Source organism: Haliotis cracherodii, unplaced genomic scaffold (genome assembly GCF_022045235.1).
Source record: "Haliotis cracherodii isolate W230 unplaced genomic scaffold, xgHalCrac1.p SCAF_15, whole genome shotgun sequence".
Classification (NCBI taxonomy): domain Eukaryota; kingdom Metazoa; phylum Mollusca; class Gastropoda; order Lepetellida; family Haliotidae; genus Haliotis; species Haliotis cracherodii.
Window position 1 is genome coordinate 12,997,017 of NW_027266270.1, and position 21,567 is coordinate 13,018,583.

A 21,567-nucleotide genomic window follows, 5' to 3' on the forward strand; every position below is an offset into this window, starting at 1 on the left:
CAGGAAGGAGCGTCTGACTTTGACGAAGGACAGAAATGGATGCCTGACTGATGAAGGACGGGGGGTACAGTCTGACCGTGATGGACAGAAAGGAGCGTCTGACTGTGATAAAGGACAGGAAGGAGAGCCTGACCGTGATGAAGGACGGGAAGGAATATCTGACTGTGATGAAGGACAGGAAGGAGAGTCTGACTGTGATGAAGGACGGGAAGGAATATCTGACTGTGATGAAGGACAGGAAGGAGAGCCTGACTGTGATGGACAGAAAGGAGCGTCTGACTGTGATAAAGGACAGGAAGGAGAGCCTGACCGTTATGAAGAAGAAGAGGAAGTAATGTCTGACTGATAAAGGACAGGAATGAATGTCTGACTGTGATGAAGGACAGAAAGTCGAGTCTGACTGTGATGAAGGAAGGAGTGCCTGACCGTGATGAATGACAGGAAGGAGAGCCTGATTGTGATGAAGAAGAAGAGGAAGTAATGTCTGACTGTGATGAAGGACAGGAATGAATGTCTAACTGTGATATGAAGGACAGGAAGGAGCGTCTGACTGTGATGAAGGACAGGATGGATGCCTGACTGATGAAGGACGGGAGGTACAGTCTGACAGTTTTGGACAGAAAGGAGAGCCTGACTGTGATGGACAGAAAGGAGCGTCTAACTGTGATGAAGGACAGGAAGGAGAGCCTGACCGTGATGAAGAAGAAAAGGAAGTAATGTCTGAATGTGATAAAGGACAGGAATGAATGTCTGACTGTGATGAAGGACAGGAAGGAGAGTCTGACTGTGATGAAGGAGGGGAAGGAATATCTGACTCTGATGAAGGACAGGGATGAATGTCTTCCTGTGATGAAGGACAGGAAGGAGAGCCTGACCGTGATGAAGGACAGGAAGGAGCGTCTGGCCGTGATGAAGGACAGGAAGAAGATACTGATCATGATGAATGACAGGAAGGAGTGTCTGATCGTAATGAAAGACAGGAATGATCGTCTGACTGACATTAAGGACAGGAAGGAATGTCTTACTGTGATGAAGAACATGAAGGAGTGTCTGACTGTGATGAAGGACAGGATGGATGCCTGACTGATGAAGGACGGGAGGTACAGTCTGACAGTGATGGACAGAAAGGAGAGCCTGACTGTGATGAAGGACAGGAAGGAGAGCCTGAGCGTGATGAAGAAGAAGAGGAAGTAATGTCTGACTGTGATGAAGGACAGGAAGGAGAGTCTGACTGTGATGAAGGACAGGAAGGAGAGCCTGAGCGTGATGAAGAAGAAGAGGAAGTAATGTCTGACTGTGATGAAGGACAGGAAGGAGAGTCTGACTGTGATGAAGGACGGGAAGGAATATCTGACTGTGATGAAGGACAGGAAGGAGAGTCTGACTGTGATGAAGGACAGGAAGGAGTGCCTGACCGTGATGAATGACAGGAAGGAGAGCCCGACTGTGATGAAGAAGAGGAAGTAATGTCTGCCTGTGATGAAGGACAGGAAGGAGAATCTGACTGTGATGAAGGACAGGAATGAATGTTTGCCTGTGATGAAGGACAGGAAGGAATGTCTGACTGTGATGAAGGACAGGAAGGAGTGTCTGACTGTGTTGAAGGACAGGATGGATGCCTGACTGATGAAGGACGGGAGGTACAGTCTGACTGTGATGGACAGAAAGGAGCGTCTGACTGTGATAAAGGACAGGAAGGAGAGTCTGACTGTGATGAAGGACGGGAAGGAATATCTGACTGTGATGAAGGACAGGAAGGAGAGTCTGACTGTGATGAAGGACAGGAAGGAGTGCCTGACCGTGATGAATGACAGGAAGGAAAGCCCGACCGTGATGAAGAAGAGGAAGTAATGTCTGTCTGTGATGAAGGACAGGAATGAATGTCTGCCTGTGATGAAGGACAGGAATGAATGTCTGCCTGTGATGAAGGACAGGAAGGAATGTCTGACTGTGATGAAGGACAGGAATGAATGTCTGCCTGTGATGAAGGACAGGAATGAATGTTTGCCTGTGATGAAGGACAGGAAGGAATGTCTGACTGTGATGAAGGACAGGAAGGAGTGTCTGACTGTGATGAAGGACAGGATTGATGCCTGACTGATGAAGGACGGGAGGTACAGTCTGTACTGTGATGGACAGAAAGGAGCGTCTGACTGTGATAAAGGACAGGAAGGAGAGCCTGACCGTGACGAAGAAGAGGAAGTAATGTCTGACTGTGATGAAGGGCAGGAATGAATGTTTGCCTGTGATAAAGGACGGGAAGGAATGTCTGACCGTAATGAAGGACAGGAACGAGCGTCTGACTGTGATGAAGGACAGGAAGGAATGTCTCACTGTGATGAAGGACAGGAAGGAGTGTCTGACTGTGATGAAGGACAGGATGGATGCCTGACTGATGAAGGACGGGAGGTACAGTCTGACTGTGATGGACAGAAAGGAGAGCCTGACTGGGATGGACAGAAAGGAGCGTCTAACTGGGATGAAGGACAGGAAGGAGAGCCTGACCGTGATGAAGAAGAGGTGGTAGTAATGTCTGACTGTGATGAAGGACAGGAATGAATGTCTGACTGTGATGAAGGACAGGAAGGAGAGCCTGACCGTGATGAAGAAAAAGAGGAAGTGCAGGAGAGATGGTCTCCCCGACGACCCCGCGCTGAATATAGAGACCATTTCTAGATCTCGTTTCTTCACTCTCCAGGTTTCGCTGAATCGTTCACGAGTGTCTTGCTACTGAATAGTCTCGTTCGAAACTCAGGTTTCGTCAGTAAGTGGTTTTCGGGAGATGGTTCGATCTAGATTCTGGCTTAGTCTTGTTGTACTGAACTAAACTTAGTTACTAAGGTTTGTAATACTCAGTTTTGCTGGTAATCCAGGGATAACCAACCTTCCTGTGATATTGTCTAGCTATAAGTCTGAGTGACTTATTTTAGGGATAGACCGTCTGTGTTTATTTCCCGTTATTTTACCCAGCTGAGATTATTCATTCATCATTGAGTTAATTGACTCAGGTGGTAATCGGCCGCAACCGACTTACTTGGCTGTCTATGCATCTGATCACTATCTTGTCAGAGTGTTGTTTTAACTACTCCTTCTATTGCCGTAATATAATTGTTTAGCTTAATCTTTCTGATCATTCAGTTCCGACGTTCATACAGTTTGGCCCTCACTCTATGAAGGTTCATACCCCAATGAACTCACTCAAAGTGAAAGTTATTTATTAAATGAATGACAAGTCTACTGACAAAACCTACGACATGCGCGAAAACTGTGACATAAAATCAAAGTACAGTAAAACTGATCTACAGCAACAACTCGAATAAATGAAAACCGTGAGAGAGACAAACGAGCATGTGATGGCATACAATTTTCTATTGTAAATCAAGTTCACTCACTTCTATTTGTCCTAACCGCCGTCGCTTCTGAAACCACCACTCACCCCCGCCCGGAGAATTGCCCGTGCCGTCGATAGCCAGGGTAACGCCAGTGAAGCATCCTTAAAAAGCTTGGGTTTACCTTTCGTGTAGCAATACTGTGCCATGAAGTCGGGATCCCATTCATAATTCTTGTTTGAGAAATGTAATTAGCATCATGTCTTTGCTTTTTACATCAGCACGTGGACAATACGCCGGGCATAGCTTTCTTCTTGGCAGATCGCGGGGAAATCCATGAAAATGAAGGCCAGATGTATGCACTTCGTTATATATAGCTTTGCGTCACTTTCTAGTGCGTACCACAATCAACACAAAGCGGTCTGTCTGGTATCACGTCACAGCCACAGAAGGCCGACCGCTAAAAGAAAAATATGCACACGGGTTGGCGGGGCCAAAGTGTTCTTGGTTTGGGTGCACAATTATCATTATTACGAATCAATTTCAAAATTCGATTATGCAGATTTGGTATAAATTCATGTTTGAATGACATTATGTAATAAAAATGTTCAACTCATTCGTAGCCTTTTAAATAATCCTTTAACTGGAGACTATTCCACTGTCGAGAGTCCATTACCATTTTAGGTCCAGGCTTCAAAACTGAGACAATGTAGCTGCCTACTCAGGTTATAATACACCACTAAATTGGCATACATCACTTAGTATTGAGTAAGGAGTGAGTGGGTACCGTTGTACGCAGCATTTAGCAATACATGGGAAGCATTTTTAAATGGATATTTTCCGATTCATATGATTTGTTTGTTGTTTAACGCCACATTCAGCAATATTCCAATTATTTGACGGAAGTCTGCAAAAATCGCCTCTTAACCAGACACTCCCGTGATTGCCATCATGAGCATCGATCCACACAACAGGGATATGCTGGCATGCCTGATCCTGTTAGTCGCCACATACACAAGACACATGTAAGACCACCTCTTTCAAAATATATCTATATCTACCTCTATTTTAACCGCAGAATATTTGTTAACTTTAAATCTAGGGCTAAACTCGCAACAATCGCCAGTAACTTGGGGAAGTGTAAATCCTGCTGGGGAACCATGCAGGTAGCAGAAGTACCGTAAGTCCCCTTGGTCCCCAGTTTGGTGATCTTGACCTTGTTGCTGGTGATCTATAGCCCCATTTTTATATTGTGTCGTACCTCAATAATCAGATATTTTTAATGTTTTACAACTAGTTTTAAGTCCATCTGTGATATATTGCTAGTTATTATACTGTCCCTCGTCGACAGGTTTTATACCTATTGTGTAACTTGTTCAAGTCACATTATGGCTGAAATATTGCCGACGTGACTTTAATTAAACTCACTCACTCACTACAAAAGGCACAGTCGCTGTTCATGGCAAGCATGGCTTGCTGAAGACCTCTTCACGGATCTTCACGGATTGAGAACAGTCAAGAGTGCCAGCAGTTGCTGCAGTCGCATATCTCTGTACCACGGAGTTAAGGATGAACTGACACTCTCAACGATTTAAAAGATCGTTTCTATATCGTGAGCAGCATGACACCTGATAACCGTATGAGATGATCAATGAGAAAAGAATGGGGTCACCGCTAAGAAAATACGATCCTAGTTACCTCCCTTTGTTTACACGTCCGTTTCTGTTGCAACAAGACTCGCTTCGAAGACCATGTGCACGTTGTCTCCAAAATCCGTATTCATTACGGGTGCCAATAGGGGTTTGGGGCTGGAATTTGTGAAGCACTTTCTGCGTCTAGCGAATCCCCCTACCCACCTGTTCGCAGCCTGTAGACAGCCGGACCAGGCCACGGAGTTGACGCAGCTAGCGAGCGAAAATGGAAGTATTCGCGTGGTAAAGCTGGATGTAAGACAGGATGAAGAAATTGCTGCGGCTGTGGCGGAGGTGCAGAAAGTTGTTGGGGATGATGGACTCAATCTGCTGCTGAACAACGCCGGTGTGAACCAACAGGAACAAGGCATCGACCAAGTGACACGGGAGAAGATGAATTTTCACCTCGACTGCAATGTTACCGGTAGGTTAATTTATAGATGAAAGATGATTGCCTGTTTTTTTTACATTCAGCCGACGCTTGGCAGGAGTATTGCTGTGTAGCGCCTGGCAACAAATCCTCTAATTATTATGCAAATTCTGTGAGTGGTGGGGTTCGACGTGCTTTCCCTTTTCGCGAACACCTGGTGTCATCACTGATTTTCTGTTATCAATTCATGTATTTGTGAGAGCTATTTTGCCTGTGACGTACAATAGAATATGTTTCCTCGGATAATCGAGACTGCATTGTTATTCTCTGGCGTTGACTTTACATGTTACGTATGTGTCTAGATGATTCTCTTGGCATGTGATTTCTTGACTTTATGGTCCATTATATTATTATTGAAGCATAGCCAATGAACTCATTACCTTGAGAGGGGCGGTCGGGTAGCCTTGTGGTTAAAGCGTTCGCTCGTCACGCAGAAGACCCGGGTTCGATTCCCGACATGGGTACAATGTGTGAAGCCCATTTCTGGTGTCCCCCGCCGTGATATTGCTGGAATATTGCTGAAAGCGGCGTAAAACCATACTCACTCACTCATTACCTTGAGATTATACTGCTTCATATTGATTACATATAACAAGACATGCATTCATAAGCTAAATTGGACTCGGTCTCCTGCTGATAATACTTTGATTGTCTTTTTAAATTAGTTGCCTAAATAAAAACAAATTACAAAATATTCAAGTTTGAAATAACCCAAACCTGAAATGTAAGATAATGTCTATTACATCATGCTTATAAATATTCCTTACTGACGTATATGTCGAGGCAAGTGGTGTTTAGATGACATGTATGAGGGTATAGAAATATTGTAACATTTCGACAATAGTATTGTCTTTTGAAGCCGTTATGTCACAAACACTGTGTTATATTGCCCGAGGTCTCTTCACCCGCAACAAGATGTAGGTAATATATGTGGTCTAGTTGTCTCAAGTGCTGACACTCTATCAGACCGGTGCGCTCTGCATGGGTTTTATTCTTCCCGATTATGCCCTTTGCTCTGTCAAAACGTGTGCCGTGCCAGTGGTTTGTTTGTTGTTTAACGTTACACTCAGCAATATTACAGCTATATGACGGCGGTCTGTAAAAAATGGAGTGTGGACCACACAGTTCAGTGATTGATATCATGAGCATCGATCCACGCAACTGGGATGACATGCATCAATCAAGTCAACGAGCCTCACCACCCAACCGGTGGGGTTGGGTGGGGTGGGGTTGGGTGGGATTTGGTTTGGCAGCTAGTCAGCTGCAACTGCAATACCAGATTTAAACAAATTATAATTATGAGCCTAAATATTTCGATAACGATGCCCCCCTACCCCCCCCCCCACACACACCATCCCTGATATCAAGAGTGATGTTTTTGTTCGGCAATCAATGAGAAAGGTGGCTATATATATCAAGACAAGTTCTTTTTCAGCCCCACTGTTGGTTTGTAAAGCGTTTCTTCCCACACTGAGACGTGCCGCAGACAAGACAGAGTTCAGCTGCAGCAGAGCGGCCATCATCAATCTCTCTTCTGTCTTGAGCCTTATCAACTACGTCAACAAGAAAAACGATTTCCGCTACCCTTACAACAGCTCAAAGTGTGCCCTCAACATGGTGACCGATATTCTCGCGAGAGAAGTTTCCCCGGACGGGGTGTTGGTGGCAGGCATCCACCCCGGGTGGGTCAGGACCGACATGGGAGGTCCTAACGGAATGATAGATAAGGAAGAAAGTATTTCCAAGTGTATGAATACATTTGCAGCGATGAATAAAGATTCGTCAGGGTTGCTGTATTCATACACAGGAGATATCTTTGAATGGAATTCCACGCCCTAGTTAATTGCAACGTATATGTTATTTTCCTGAAAATATATCATGCAATAGGTTGTTAGGTTATGGAAGAAATTATTATATGTGCGAAAATATTGTTTACCTTGTAGAATAAGCATTATATTTCAATGTTTATTAAAATATTCGGATTTGATAAAACGGATTTAGGGAAGATCCATGTGATTTGAAAATTCACACAAATTGTTCCGTTTTTCACCACGGTCAACAAACTGTTCATTTTAGGCATATTACTGAACAAACTATCCATTTAAACAATCCCCCGCCCCACCACCAGCAATAGAAATCAAATGGATGTTCCCATACTGATCCTCTTTTAATCCTCAGGATAGTTGGAATTCCCTCGAGTAATGTGCTGTAATATACTTGTAGATGCAGGATGAGAATCAATATCAAACAATATAAAGTATATTAGACATATGGACCACGTACTGGTTAGTTGAGATTCCTTTTCAGGAACAGATTAATACATGTGGTTCCAATCTGAAATATGCTGTTTTTGTATTTTGCAAGAATGTTGGCATCATTTCAAAGAAGAAAGACAGGCTATTGGGACGGAGACACCTACAGCGGCCAATTCATTGTTCATAGGTTTGTCAGGAACCTATGATCGTTGGTCCGAATCCCAGAGTCGCCTGATTATGTTTTTAGGTTTGTCAGCACTGTTCCCGTGCTCGTGTATTTCACCCATTGCTTATGTCAAGCTGGAACGTCGTAATATAACTGAAATAAAAACAACATAACATAGCTTTCGGCCATGGGAGCCATGTCAGAGGGGTACTCAAAGTACGTTATCTAGACTACCAGTTGTCGGACTTTCATTTTTGTGGAAGCCTCGGTGGCTGAGTGGGTGCCTCACACTGGCAAGTGTGGGTTCGAATCCCGGATGTACTTCACTAAGAAAGTGTTGTCCCAAATATAACATTTGTTACATTTGACCACTTTCTAAATGGCATTGTGTACTTATAACTGAAATACTGTTGAAAGTGGTGTTAAATAAATACTTACTCACTCACTTAACTGGAGACTATTCCACTGTCGAGAGTCCATTACCATTTTAGGTCCAGACTTCGAGACTGAGACAATGGACATGCACTACAGTTATAACGAACTAAAATTAGTGGTCCCTTTGAGTTCTTTATAACCATAGTTTACCTACACTGTGAAGTAGTTTTGTGTGTGTGGAGGTATAAATGTAAAAACCGGTCATTCGTCACCACTCCCCTCTCTCCGTAACCTGCAAGAAGACTCGTCCTCCTATCCATGAATGTTATTTGCGAAAATTCGAGAAACCAATCAGAATGCGCGTATGATTTCAAGTTCTTCGTCAAAGAATCCCTCAGGAATCATTTTTGATTTGACATATGTCTTGCATCTAAAAATATACCCAAGACAGATTTAAATATGTTCAAGTATACTGTATCATTCCGCACGTCTCGATGTGCTTTAAATTGCATCTGAAATATATATATTATAGAAATATATGTGAACCATCACGCAACGAGTTGACAATTGTTTTAGGTATGCCCCTTTCCGCCAAGACGGAACCCGGTCACAAAAATGGCCATGAGAGGGGCACGAGTCGCTATTCGACTTGCCCCGGAATAACACGAGTTGGTCACGAATGAAAAGCCGGTGTGTACACTGTGTAAATCCGCCAGATGGTGTGCAGAGAATCATCTTCCAACACGTAGTCAGCAGATTAATTCCAGATTGGTGAAGGCACTTGATACATATACGATGCATCCCGTGAAGATCCGGGTTAGAATAGGTCTTCAGCGACCCATGCTTGCCCTAAAAGGCGACTATGCTCGTCGTAAGAGGCGACTAACGGGATCGGGTGGTCAGGCTCGCTGACTTGGTTGATGTATGTCATCGTATCCTAATATCGTAGATCGATGCTCATGATGTCAATCACTGGATTGTCTGATCCAGACTCGATTATTTACAGACCGCGGTCATATAGCTGGAATATTGCTGAGTGTGGTGTTACGCAACAAACAAACAAAACGTAATAGGCTTCTCCACTCCAGTGTTAGTACATCCTAATCTACCCAACTGTATAAACTTTGCCTCATACATGAATATATGCTTGTCTATCAAACTTTGTTCATCACTTGCTTCATAACGGTGATAGAACCTACACCGAAACGTCGCTCCTAATTGTAATAAAGACGTTTTTCATCCATATATCTTATCCTTACTTATGATGTTATATTTTAAAAATTACCAATCCAGATTCATATGTACGATTAATGATAGGTTTAAGCCATGTTTTAAAACAGTGATAAACATACCTGTGACAAATAACTCTGAAATAGACTTAATATAATATAATTCCCAAGTGGGACTGGTAAAGACCTTTGGGGAAACCGCCGTTCATACGGTACCGTTCAAACAACTTGTATGACAACCCCCGTGATAACACATTTAAAGAATATGCACAAAATATCACAACTGAAGGTTAATAATATATGCATATGGAATAAAGATGGGTATGAATCATATATGTTTACCTAAGTGGCATTTAGACAGGCTGAGTGATCACACGATTGCCATAGATTTCCATTTCTTTTATCATTTCAACATGTCTTTTTCTTCATATGGTATTGTTATATTATTTCTAAAAAAGACCAAGACTCCTAGTTAGAGTACGTACCAATCAACCTTTACTTGATGCAAGAGTCGTCTAAATGAATCCGAATTACAGGTTCGTTGACTTGATTGGTAGATTGTGTGTCATCGTACCCCGACGGCCTCGGACTTGCCTGGGCCAGACTCGATTATTTACAGGCCGCCATCATGTTGCGGTGTCAGACAATTCTCATGGCAACAATACGTAGGTTCATATGATGTCGACCCGTGAAGATTCCGGGGTAGAATAGGTCTTCAGCAACCCATGCTTGCCGTAAAAGGCGACTATGCTTGTCGTAAAAGGCGACTAACGGGATCGGGTGGTCAGGCTCGCTGACTTGGTTGATTGCGTGGATTGATGCTCATGATGTCAATCACTGAATTGTCTGGTCCAGACTCGATTATTTACAGACCGCCGTCATATAGCTGGAATATTGCTGAGTGCGGCGTGAAACGACAAACCAACCAACCAATCATATGGTGTCAAGTGTCAGGTTGTGTTGTTTGTGCCCATCGTGATCAATGGACGTAAATGCATTTTGTTCGCAGATGAGATGCTTTATCCTCCTATCCGCTACGAAGCAGGGCAGGGGATGTAGGTGTCGGTTCAGACGTTAATGGGGAAAAGTTTTTTCAGAAACTAATACAGATTTTTTTATTTTGCATATATCATTGAGTGATATATGATAAGTGAATTAAGTTCGAAATCCATCACAAAGTGACAGTGACTTTATAGAGATTTGTGTTAAGCCGAGTCGAAAGCGATATAGAGCTACATAACAGCCGTATTGTAATCACCAGATAGCTAGCTATCTGGTGGTGATACTCGGTCAAAGTAACATCAGCGATCGAAGGGCATCCACATTTTTTTTCAAGAGAAACGGGGTTTCTAGACAGATAAATGACAAAACTACACAATCTCGCATACTGAAGTCTCGGTCACAACATCATTATATTAATAACATATATTTATACATTCACACCTTTTTTAGAAACTAGATAATTTAGTATTTGGCGTAATTCTATACTGCAAGTGTACATGTATAATATCCAGACGCTCACGCGCTATCAGTGTCACTGATACGGCCGCAGTATCAACAATGACTACATTAGGTATGTGCATGCTATGATAGCAAACCGATTTACTCATGAATATGTTAGCGAGAGGTAAATACAAGGAAGACAGGATTGACGTTTGGATTTCGACTTGTATACTACTCAAAACAAGTTGAGGACCACCCGATTCTTTCATATTACTATAGTTAATCTGTTATGCCATGACAGATTAACTATAGTAACATGAAAGAATATGGTGGTCCTTAACTTGTTTTGAGTAGAATATTTTTGCGATGCGACCTTTCGTTACAGATGCATATGACCAGTTAAGGTGCTTATAAGGTACTGGTATCTGTACCCAACCGTCGTATCAAAATGTTATTTGTTTTTACATTTATTTGTTAATAACATACTCGGCAATATTCAGCTCAATGACGCCGACCCGAAAATAATAGAATCTGGATCATACAAACCAGTGACTGATATTGTAAGCATTGTTTCAGGCCGTCGGGGTTCGCTGATACGCACTCAACTAGGTCAGCGAGTCTTCCTACATGATCAATTAAGTCGCCCTCTACCCCTGAAGTTCCGGGGTAGAATAGGTCTTCAGCAACCCATGCTTCATGATGTCAATCACTGGATTGTCTGGTCCAGACTCGATTACTTACAGACTGCCGTCATATAACTGGAATATTGCTGAGTGCGGCGTTAAACAAGAATTGAAACAAACAAACTTAACTGATACTACAGCTTCTAAATGTCACTTCAAAAATACATGCATAGATTTATATACACGCTTATTCCATATGACTTAATTTAACAATTGTGCCCATTCATTATATGTATCTTGAAATGCCGATACCTCAAACGAAATTATAGTATTAATAGCCAGTAGATATGGTAAGTATGTGCGATAGCTCGTGAACAACAATGCTACGAATATCCATGTGTATGATATGTACGTATCCATAGGCACACTTATCTTGACCCTCATCCACGTGTGATTGACTCAACTGCCATATCGTATATCTCTATACATCAGACATAGGTATTAACAGTTAAATGTTGACGGTATTTTCCATACAAATCATCAGATTTGAGACCATTTAACGTAGCTCAAACTTCAGCAAGGATTATGTATATTACCTGATTGGCCTTAGAGGACATACAACATGGGAGGGACACAGTCAGGTGAGATGTAACGTCTTAACGTCGCGTATGTAGGTTAGTGTTTGTTTGTTGTGTAACGCCGTACTCAGCAATATTCCAACTATGTGACGGCAGTCGGTAAATAATCGAGTCCGGACCAGACAATCCAGTGATTGACATCATGAGCATCGATCTACGAAATTGGGATACGATGACATACATCAACCAAGTCAGCAAGATTGACCCCCCGATCCCGTTTGTTGCCATTTACGACAAGCATAGTCGCTTTTTACGGCAAGCATGGGTTGCTGAAGACCTATTCGACCCCGGATCTTCACGGGTCTTACAAAATATGGATACGTTGCATACATCATCTAAGTCATCGAGCCTTGCCACCTGATCCCGTTAGTCGCCTCTTACGCATGTATGGGTTGCTGATGACCAAGACCTGATTTTCAGGTGAACTTTTGATTTGTCTTTGCATGTGTATCATCTGGTATCATCTGGAATCATCTGGTATCATCTGGTATCATCTCCATTTGACAGTGATTCATAAACACAAGTTCACGATAAAGTCGGAATCGTACAATCGACTCCTCCTTTTGCAGAGATTTCTTATGAATATGGAATGGGTTCTGTCGTTTGTATTTAGACCAACAATCGAAACAGGGCACATCTGGGATTTGAACTCGCTGTCAGTGATTCATGGAACAACTGAAGGGACGCAATCACTGCGACAAGATTCATATAAGGTACACCGCGGTACGATGACATATTATCAAACATGTCACGATCGTGTAGCTATCTCTTAAGCACGATACAATATACTTCTGGTTCATCGATCACTTGATCGTCTAGTTTGTTTACAGGCTGACGGAATACTGCGGTGCGGCGTCAGGCAATAAATATTTACTTTTTTATTCAAATTGTATGAATGGCGGGTGCTTCCGGTAGGTCAGATATGCTTTTCCTTTGCGCGAACACCTGGTGTCATCACTGATTTTCAGCGATCCATTCATTAAATTTTCATATTTATTTTGCCCTTTACGTCAAATGGCATCTGTTTCAGCTGATAGTCTAGGCTGGTTATTCTCTAGCATTAACAATTTATATTTACATATATATTGAGGCTAGTCTAACCAGTAATTCATGGAAATTGGATCTGTCCTACATGTATGTGTTATAGGAGCCTGCGTTAGTCGGTTACTAAATTGGTAGCTCATGCAAGCAATCACTGTTTTCCGCCATTCAAGACTTCAGACGTTCGATTCCAGACCCGAATAGATCGCCCACACGCCACGCATACCCGAAGAGCTGGCTAAGCTTGGTTAGGGTGAAGGTGTGACTAGGTTGTGTCACCGTCCCCCGATGTTGTGGTTCGAACCGCGGGTTTGTCTGGCCCAGACTCACAAACACAAACAAACTCACTCTAATCTATTTTTACAAGGAGTCTTTTCCTTGCGATCTGATCAAAGGTACTCCATACTGAGATGGGGCTGTATCGTATTGAAGGAATCGTAACTTGGTCAATAAATTGATGAAACAGTGGTGACGTGACTTCAAATTTTAACTGAATCACTCATCATTATTTGACTTTTGATCCCTTTAGTGTTGATCGATTCAGTTGCTTTCTCATATTTCAGCACTATCCACATCGAAGATACTGTCTGATAATAAGTGAGTGAGTGAGTATGGTTTTACGCCGATTTTAGCAATATTCCAGCAATATCACGGCAGGGGACACTAGAAATGGGCTTCAAACATTGTACCCATGTGGGAAATCGAACCTGGGTCTTCGGCGTGACGAGCGAACGCTTTAATCACAAGGCTACCCCTCACTCATTCATCGTTATCTCCATACTTAAAACGATGTGCCGGTTTTTTCAGGGAAGCGATCTTCACAGCCTCTTCTATATGGCGGTAAGAAGTCTTTAATTTCCTTAATCTTATTCAAATACTACTATAATCGTCCACGCAAAATTTTACTTGAGAGGCTGAGAAAAGTAACATGAAGTAGGCCAAACTATGTCAGATGTATCAAACCTATTCCAGAGCACGCGCTAGTGTTCTGGTGTAGTTGCATGCTTCTACGACCAAGCACGTGATGACTCAGGTTGGAAAATAAAAAACTGGCATTGAGAATTCAAGTAAAAATATTCATATCGTAGTTAGCTAAATGAACGCCCCTACGTATATCAAGCCACCCTGAGTTGAGTCTATAATGTTAGGCAGGTAGAAATTGTGACTACAAACACTTCATTTTAATGTAATTATGTATTTCTATGGATCTTACCACTGATCATTGAGAACTCAAGTACATTGTATGTTACTCTGTCATTTATATTTATTGAGTTATAATGTTGGCATGAAACATTTTAATGAACAAAGTCAGTGAGTAGGTATGGTTTTACGCCGCTTTGGGCAATATTCTAGCAATATCATGGAGGGGGACACCAGAAACGGGCATCACACGTTGTTCCTATGTTGGGAATCGAACCCGGGTCTTCGGCGTGACGAGCGAACGCTTTAACGACTCGGCTTCCCCGTTGCCCCAAAGAAAAAAGTAGTAAACACGAATGTTCAGTATGTACCTGTATCTTTTCCCTATTTGCATCCATCGGTTCTTCCTTAAACGCTTATTAATTTTTTATTGCACGTCCCCGTTCGAACGATATGAATTGAAATAAATAAAATAGCTTCCCGGTCAGTATAAGCTACATGTACATATGAAATGGGATACCAAGATGAATACGTCATATTTCTAAGTAGTTCAGCTCTGCACTGTATTTGTCTGTTTAGTTAATTATAATAAGGTGCTTTTGATTGTGTTTATCTTAAATACTTTATTTATGTACGTACATTGTACATGTACATTAGATATAAATAGTTTCATTCCTCGGATCACCTTGCCATTGACACGGCAGAGTAAAGACCATACTGACATTTATAACTTCTACTATATACAGTACCTGGTTTTGTTATAACGGGGTGATAGTGACCTTATAACAGGGTGATAGTGTTATCTACATTTTATCTGAACAGCGGTAGCAACTGTAAGCAACACCGGTCTTGTTAGATAAGAAGGGTAAATACAGCTTCACTGTAGGATTATTATTATTTAATCATATAATACTGCTTAAAATCTTATCAACCTCATTTACAGACGAGTATGACACCCCAACAGCTTCGACCCTGTACTGCTGTTGTCTTGGAAGAAAAATAAAACTGCCCATAAAGTATGGAAGTGACCAAAAACAACAAGCATATCGCTTGCAGGAATACCCCATGTTGATAGATCCAGGTACATTTATCAACCCCTTACATATTTACTCTATGAAGATGAAGTCAGGAATGTGATCTACCCCTCACACATGCACTCTCTGTTGGTGGATCGTCTCCTTACACGAGTATTTCATGGTGATAGATCCAGGGGTATTATTTATCCCTTACACATATATCCCATGTTGATAGAATCAGATACACTATCTATCCCTTACATATATACCCCATGTTCATAGATCCAGGTAACTTATCTATCCCTTACATGTATACCCCGTGTTAATAGATCCAGGTATATTATATATTCCTTACATATATACCTTATGTTAATAGAAACAGGTACATTATCTATCCATTACATATATACCTTACGTTGATAGATCCTTATAAGTTATCTTTCCCTTACATATATATCCCATGTTGATAGATCCATGTATATTATCTATCCCTTACATATATATCCCATGTTGATAGATCCATGTATATTATCTATCCCTTACATATACCCCATGTTGATAGATCCATATAAGTTATCTATCCCTTACATATATGCCCCATGTTGATAGATCCAAGAAAATTATCTATCCCTTACATATATACCCCATGTTGATAGATACAGGTACATTATCTATCCCTCACATATGTAAACATGTTGATAGATCCATGTACATTATCTATCCCTTACATATATACCCCATGTTGATAGATCCAGGTACATGATCTTTCTTTTACATATATACCCCATGTTCATAGATCCAGGTACATTATTTACATCTTACATATATACCCCATGTTGATAGATCCAGGTACATTATCTATCCCTTACATATATACCCTTGTTGATAGATCCAGGTATATTATATATCTCTCACATATATACCCCGTGTTCATAGATCCAGCGGGGGCACAGGTGGCCCAGTCGTCTAAGGCGCCGCGATTCGCTGTGCAGAGTTGCGTCCCCTGGATACGCCAGAAACCTATGATTGTGGGTTCGAATCCCGGTTCGCCCCCATTATGTTTCTAGGTTTGTCAGCACCATACCCGTGCACGTGGGTTTCACCGAAGTAGTAAACGTCTGAGACCTGCATCACTTTCCTCCCACATTAAGCTGACACGCCGTGATATAACTGGAATAATGTTAAAAGCGGCGTTAAACCCAACTCACTCACTCACTCATAGATCCAGGAGCATTATCTATTCCTTGCATATATACCTTATGTAAATAGACCCAGGTACATTATCTATCCCTTACATATATACCCCATGTTGATAGATCCATATAAGTTATCTTTCCCTTACATATAGACCCCATGTTGATAGATCCAGGTACATTATCTATCCCTTACATGTATGACCCGTGTTGATAAATCCAGGTATATTATATATCCCTTACATATAAAGCCCGTGTTCATAGATCCCGGAGCATTATCTTTTCCTTGCATATATACCCCCGTGTTGATAGATTTATGTACATTATCTATCCCTTACATATATACCCATGTTGATAGATCCAGATAACTTATCTATCCCTTACATATATGCCCGTGTTGATAGGTCCAGGTATATTATATATCCCTTACATATATACCCCATGCTGATAGATCCTGGTGCATTATCTATCCCTTACATATATACTTGTGTTGATAGATCCAAGTACATGATCTATCCCTTACATATATACCCCATGCTGATATATCCTGTTGCATTATCTTTCCCTTACATATATACTTGTGTTGATAGATCCAGGTGCATTATCTATCCCCAGGTGCATTATCTATACCCAATGTTGATAAATCCAGATACATTATCTATCCCTTAGATATATACCCATGTTCATAGATCCAGGTGCATTATCTATGTCTTACATAATTATATACCCTGTGTTGATAGATCCAGGTACTTTTTCTATCCCTTACATATATACCCATGTTGATAGATCCAGGTATATTATATATCCCTTACATGTATACCCCGTGTTCATAGATCCAGGAGCATTATCTATTCCTTGCATATATAACTTATGTAAATAGACCCAGGTACATTATCTATCCCTTACATATATACCCATGTTGATAGATCCAGGTAACTTATCCATCCCTTACACATATACCCCGTGTTGATAGATCCAGGTTCATTGTCTATCTCTTACAGATATTACCCATGTTGATAGATCCATATAAGTTATCTCTCCCTTACATATATACTTGTGTTGATAGATCCAGGTACATTATCTATCCCTTACATATATACCCCATGCTGATAGATCCTGGTGCATTATCTATCCCTTACATATATACTTGTGCTGATAGATCCAGGTGCATTATCTATCCCTTACATATATACCCCATGTTGATAAATCCAGATACATTATCTATCCCTTAGATATATACCCATGTTCATAGATCCAGGTACATTATCTATGTCTTACATATATACCCTGTGCTGATAGATCCAGGTACTTTTTCTATCCCTTACATATATACCCATGTTCATAGATCCAGGTACATTATCTATCTCTTACATAAATACCCATGATGATAGATCCAGGTGCATTATCTATCCCTTACATATACATGTATACCCTATGTTGATAAAGACCAAGGTACATTATCTATCTCTTACATATATACCCCGTGTTGATAGGCCCAGGTACATTAACTATCTCTTACATATACGTGTATACCCTATGTTGATAGACCCAGGTACATGATCTTTTCCTTACATATATACCCCATGCTGATCCAGGCACATTATCTATCCCTTTCATATATACCCTATGTTGATGGATCAAGATAAATTACATGAGTACCCCAATTTTATATTTCCGAAAGGGACATGCACATTTTATATGAAAGAAAGTATGAATATGTCAAAATAAAGATTGGGTGGTGCTTCACTCTTGTCCAGGTGTATATATCATTATTGGGAGTACCCTCTTCCAACAGTCGCTTTCCGGGTCCACTCTGCTGTTGCTGATAAGCGTTTTGGAAAGGCCATGATCAGGTTTGTTGAGCGTTCTGGACACGTGTCGCTCCAAGACACCGAAACCGATGACGTTACAGCGGTCAGTCCTCTAATTGTCTTCTGTCTCAACAACAGTTCAGTTGACGCAGATGCAGGCAGAGCTCTCAGCGAGGCTAGAGGTCAGCTTAAGACAAGTAACATCTCAAAGCATGAATGTTTCATATAAACAAGATAACATTTACCAAGATTGTATTTCACGAGAATATATTCTAAAATGTTTCAAGCCATTTGTATTCGATACAAAATGATTTATAATAAAACCAGAAGCATGACAGAAAATCTAAAGACAGGCCAGATAGAGACAGGAATTTACACTGTTTTATTATATATTTCCAGATAAAGAAAACAAATCATCACCAAATTAATAATAATAACCTTTACTTTCTGTTCCTGGTTAGAAGAGACCATTTACGCATTAAATGTTTGGTTGCGATATTGACGTTCGGATTGCATATAAATAATATGTATCATGCTTTAAATGCTGAAGCTTAATATAGGACCACTTTCAAGATTATCCAGATGCCTTTAATGTTTGTAACGCTATACAAAACGTATTCCGTTCACGTTGATTTGGAGTATGAAAAGTGATGACCTTTATGTTCGTCTGTTTTCAGAGGGTAATGATGTGTTTCTGGTGGTGATCAAAAATGTAAACCCAAGCTCAACCTACAACAACACCCTCAGTCTCTCTGCTAAGAACAGGCGCCGCATTGGTGGGTGTGGAATACTTACATACTCTACGGATTCCAGGAAGTTCCAGGAAACAGATGACAACATGGACATGTTAAGGCGATTACGTCACTTCTTACTGGACGCAGTTGTTGAAATTGATTAAGGACTTAGTCTTTGCATAAACATTTAAAACGACGTGCTCCAAGAAACTGTCGCTCGACAATCAGTTATGTGCAAGCCTTATGGCTATGATCTTAAAAGACGACAGACATTTGTCGTTTGCTTTATACGTATTGTGATGACAAAAACTGATGTTTAATCTTTAAGAATAATTTACAGAGGCATTAATTGTAAATTAATGTACATCCGATCTCTTTACTCTAAAATGTACCAGAAATCTAGCTTACACGATGTAGATCATTGGGATCGCGTACGTGTGAATGATTGTATATTTGCATGCATTGTGACATACATTACATTGTTTCTGTCTGTGATTGAGTGAGTTCGTGTACCAGGGTTCATTGTACAGCTGGTATTTCAAACCTACATGTATATGAAACGAAATGGGCTCTGCTATCTGTGCGTGTATTAACTCAATTCCATGTTCTTAATGTCCCTCTGAAAAATATAATTTGGTCGCGTATGAGTTATTTCAGGAATAAACCCTGCATTTAAAATCAGTTTGCGTCGCATTGGTGAACATATATTTACATATATCATTGACTTTTATATTTTGAATTAATTTACCTGTATTATATCAATTAACGGAATGACTATGACGAATCGTTTTCATGGTTTTATCACATAAAATTTTACATTAAAGTTTTCACCGTGATCTACAATGTACCACGAACAAAATTTACACAAATGATGATATGTAGGTGCCGATCATCTCGATATAAACATACTCTGTTGTCAATAACACATTCGCCTTTTTGTTTCGTAATAAATTATATTATTTTAATGTTTGTTTGTTTATTTGTTTGTTGTTTAACGCCGCAGTATCCCAGGTATATGATGGCGGTCTGTAAATAATCGAGTCTGGTCCAGACAAGCCAGTGATTGACATCATGAGCATCGATCCACCGCATTTGGGATACGGTGACATGCATCAGCAAAGTCAGCGAGCCTGACCACCCGATCCCGTTAGTTGTCTCTTGCGACAAGCATAGTCGCCTTTTAGCTCAAGAATGGGTTGCTGAAGACCTATTCTACCCCGGATCTTCACGGGTCAAATATTATTTTAATAACTTAAAACGGCTTTGTGATAATCATTTTGTGGTGGAAAATCACTGTTGTTGCAATTGCGTCATTTATTCTCTGTTCTGTGGTTACATCTGCATTCTAAACATATCTGTGTTGCACATTTACATAATATATTCAACACGGTTTGGATTATCGGAGGTTCCAAGCCAGTAAAACATACCTCTGATACCTCTGATACATTCAAACAACCACACACAATTGCAGATGAACGTACTCTTCTATGCTTATGCTTTTGCTTGTTATTAATATTTTCAATCCCGGTAGTTTAACAGCTGATATAAACAATTGGACTTTTAAAATGGGAATGTAAGGCCACTAGACAATTTAAATGCACGTTCGAGAAAACAATGTGGGTTTTTACTCGATTATAAACGACATCGAGAAACCATACATTTCACATTCACAGTGTTATATTACCCTACACTGTCTTATACTATAATAATGAATAAATAATAAATGTTTTTGGTCGTCTTCAAAGATCTTTGCTCTATTCGATAACACCTTATACATACAAATACTACTTATTTCCATCAAGCTTGAATAGATGTCTTCCCTCCAACGTTCTTTGAAAGCCATGTTTTATATATCGAAAAATTATACATACAGTAGAATATGTGTATCTATGCCAATAAGTAATTGTATCAACAGAATCCATAAATTGTGTCTACTTTGTCAAAATCCATGAGTTCGCTGCATTATGACGTCATTTCTCATTACGTCATTTTGGCATAATACGAAGTGACGTGACGTCAGTCCTGTTTTTCGCCATTGGGAAGATATGCATCGATCGATTGCTGGTGTTAGAATTATGCGTAAAATATACTTGTCTGTACATTCACATTTCGTATTAAGCGCATAGTATAGGTATCATGTGTCAAGTCTGTCCCTTCCACTGGAAAAGAAATTTGATATGACGATACAGGTGACCTTAACGCGTATTGTTTACGTATCAGCATCTTATCTGAACAATGTGATTTCAAAGGTCCCTTACACAATACAATCGCTAATACCGAGGTAAGCATGACATCTATTTTCCTTCTTGTAACTATGCGTTGTTTAAATTTGACAACGAGGACATAACACAGTATTTTGGTTTCACTGCATATATGTTCATGGAGGCAGTAAGAATCCGTGTATAAACTTAAGCATGTGCCATGCCATGCAATGTTACAGTGGTAGCGTGTCA

The 21,567-nt window shown here is 40.6% G+C and overlaps 3 protein-coding genes across 3 annotated transcripts; 2 read left to right on the forward strand and 1 right to left on the reverse strand.

The window, feature by feature from the left end:
• Window positions 1-514: 514 nt before the first annotated feature.
• On the reverse strand, window positions 515-2,670 carry LOC139461530 (uncharacterized). Its single transcript, XM_071243013.1, has 3 exons — window positions 2,275-2,670; window positions 601-2,126; window positions 515-518 (listed from the first exon to the last, which is right to left on the reverse strand). The coding sequence occupies exons 1-3, from the start codon at window positions 2,668-2,670 to the stop codon at window positions 515-517; spliced, it is 1,926 nt and encodes a 641-aa protein (XP_071099114.1).
• Window positions 2,671-5,069: 2,399 nt separating this feature from the next.
• Window positions 5,070-7,867, forward strand: LOC139461822 (C-signal-like). The gene is made up of 2 exons (XM_071243301.1): window positions 5,070-5,444; window positions 6,886-7,867. Exons 1-2 carry the CDS (start codon window positions 5,081-5,083, stop codon window positions 7,287-7,289), a joined length of 768 nt encoding a protein of 255 aa, XP_071099402.1. The 5' UTR covers window positions 5,070-5,080; the 3' UTR covers window positions 7,290-7,867.
• A 4,146-nt stretch (window positions 7,868-12,013) lies between these two features.
• LOC139461823 (uncharacterized) lies at window positions 12,014-20,040 on the forward strand. The gene is made up of 5 exons (XM_071243302.1): window positions 12,014-12,182; window positions 14,028-14,060; window positions 15,304-15,441; window positions 18,365-18,562; window positions 19,058-20,040. The coding sequence occupies exons 1-5, from the start codon at window positions 12,164-12,166 to the stop codon at window positions 19,276-19,278; spliced, it is 609 nt and encodes a 202-aa protein (XP_071099403.1). The 5' UTR covers window positions 12,014-12,163; the 3' UTR covers window positions 19,279-20,040.
• The last annotated feature ends 1,527 nt before the right edge of the window (window positions 20,041-21,567 follow it).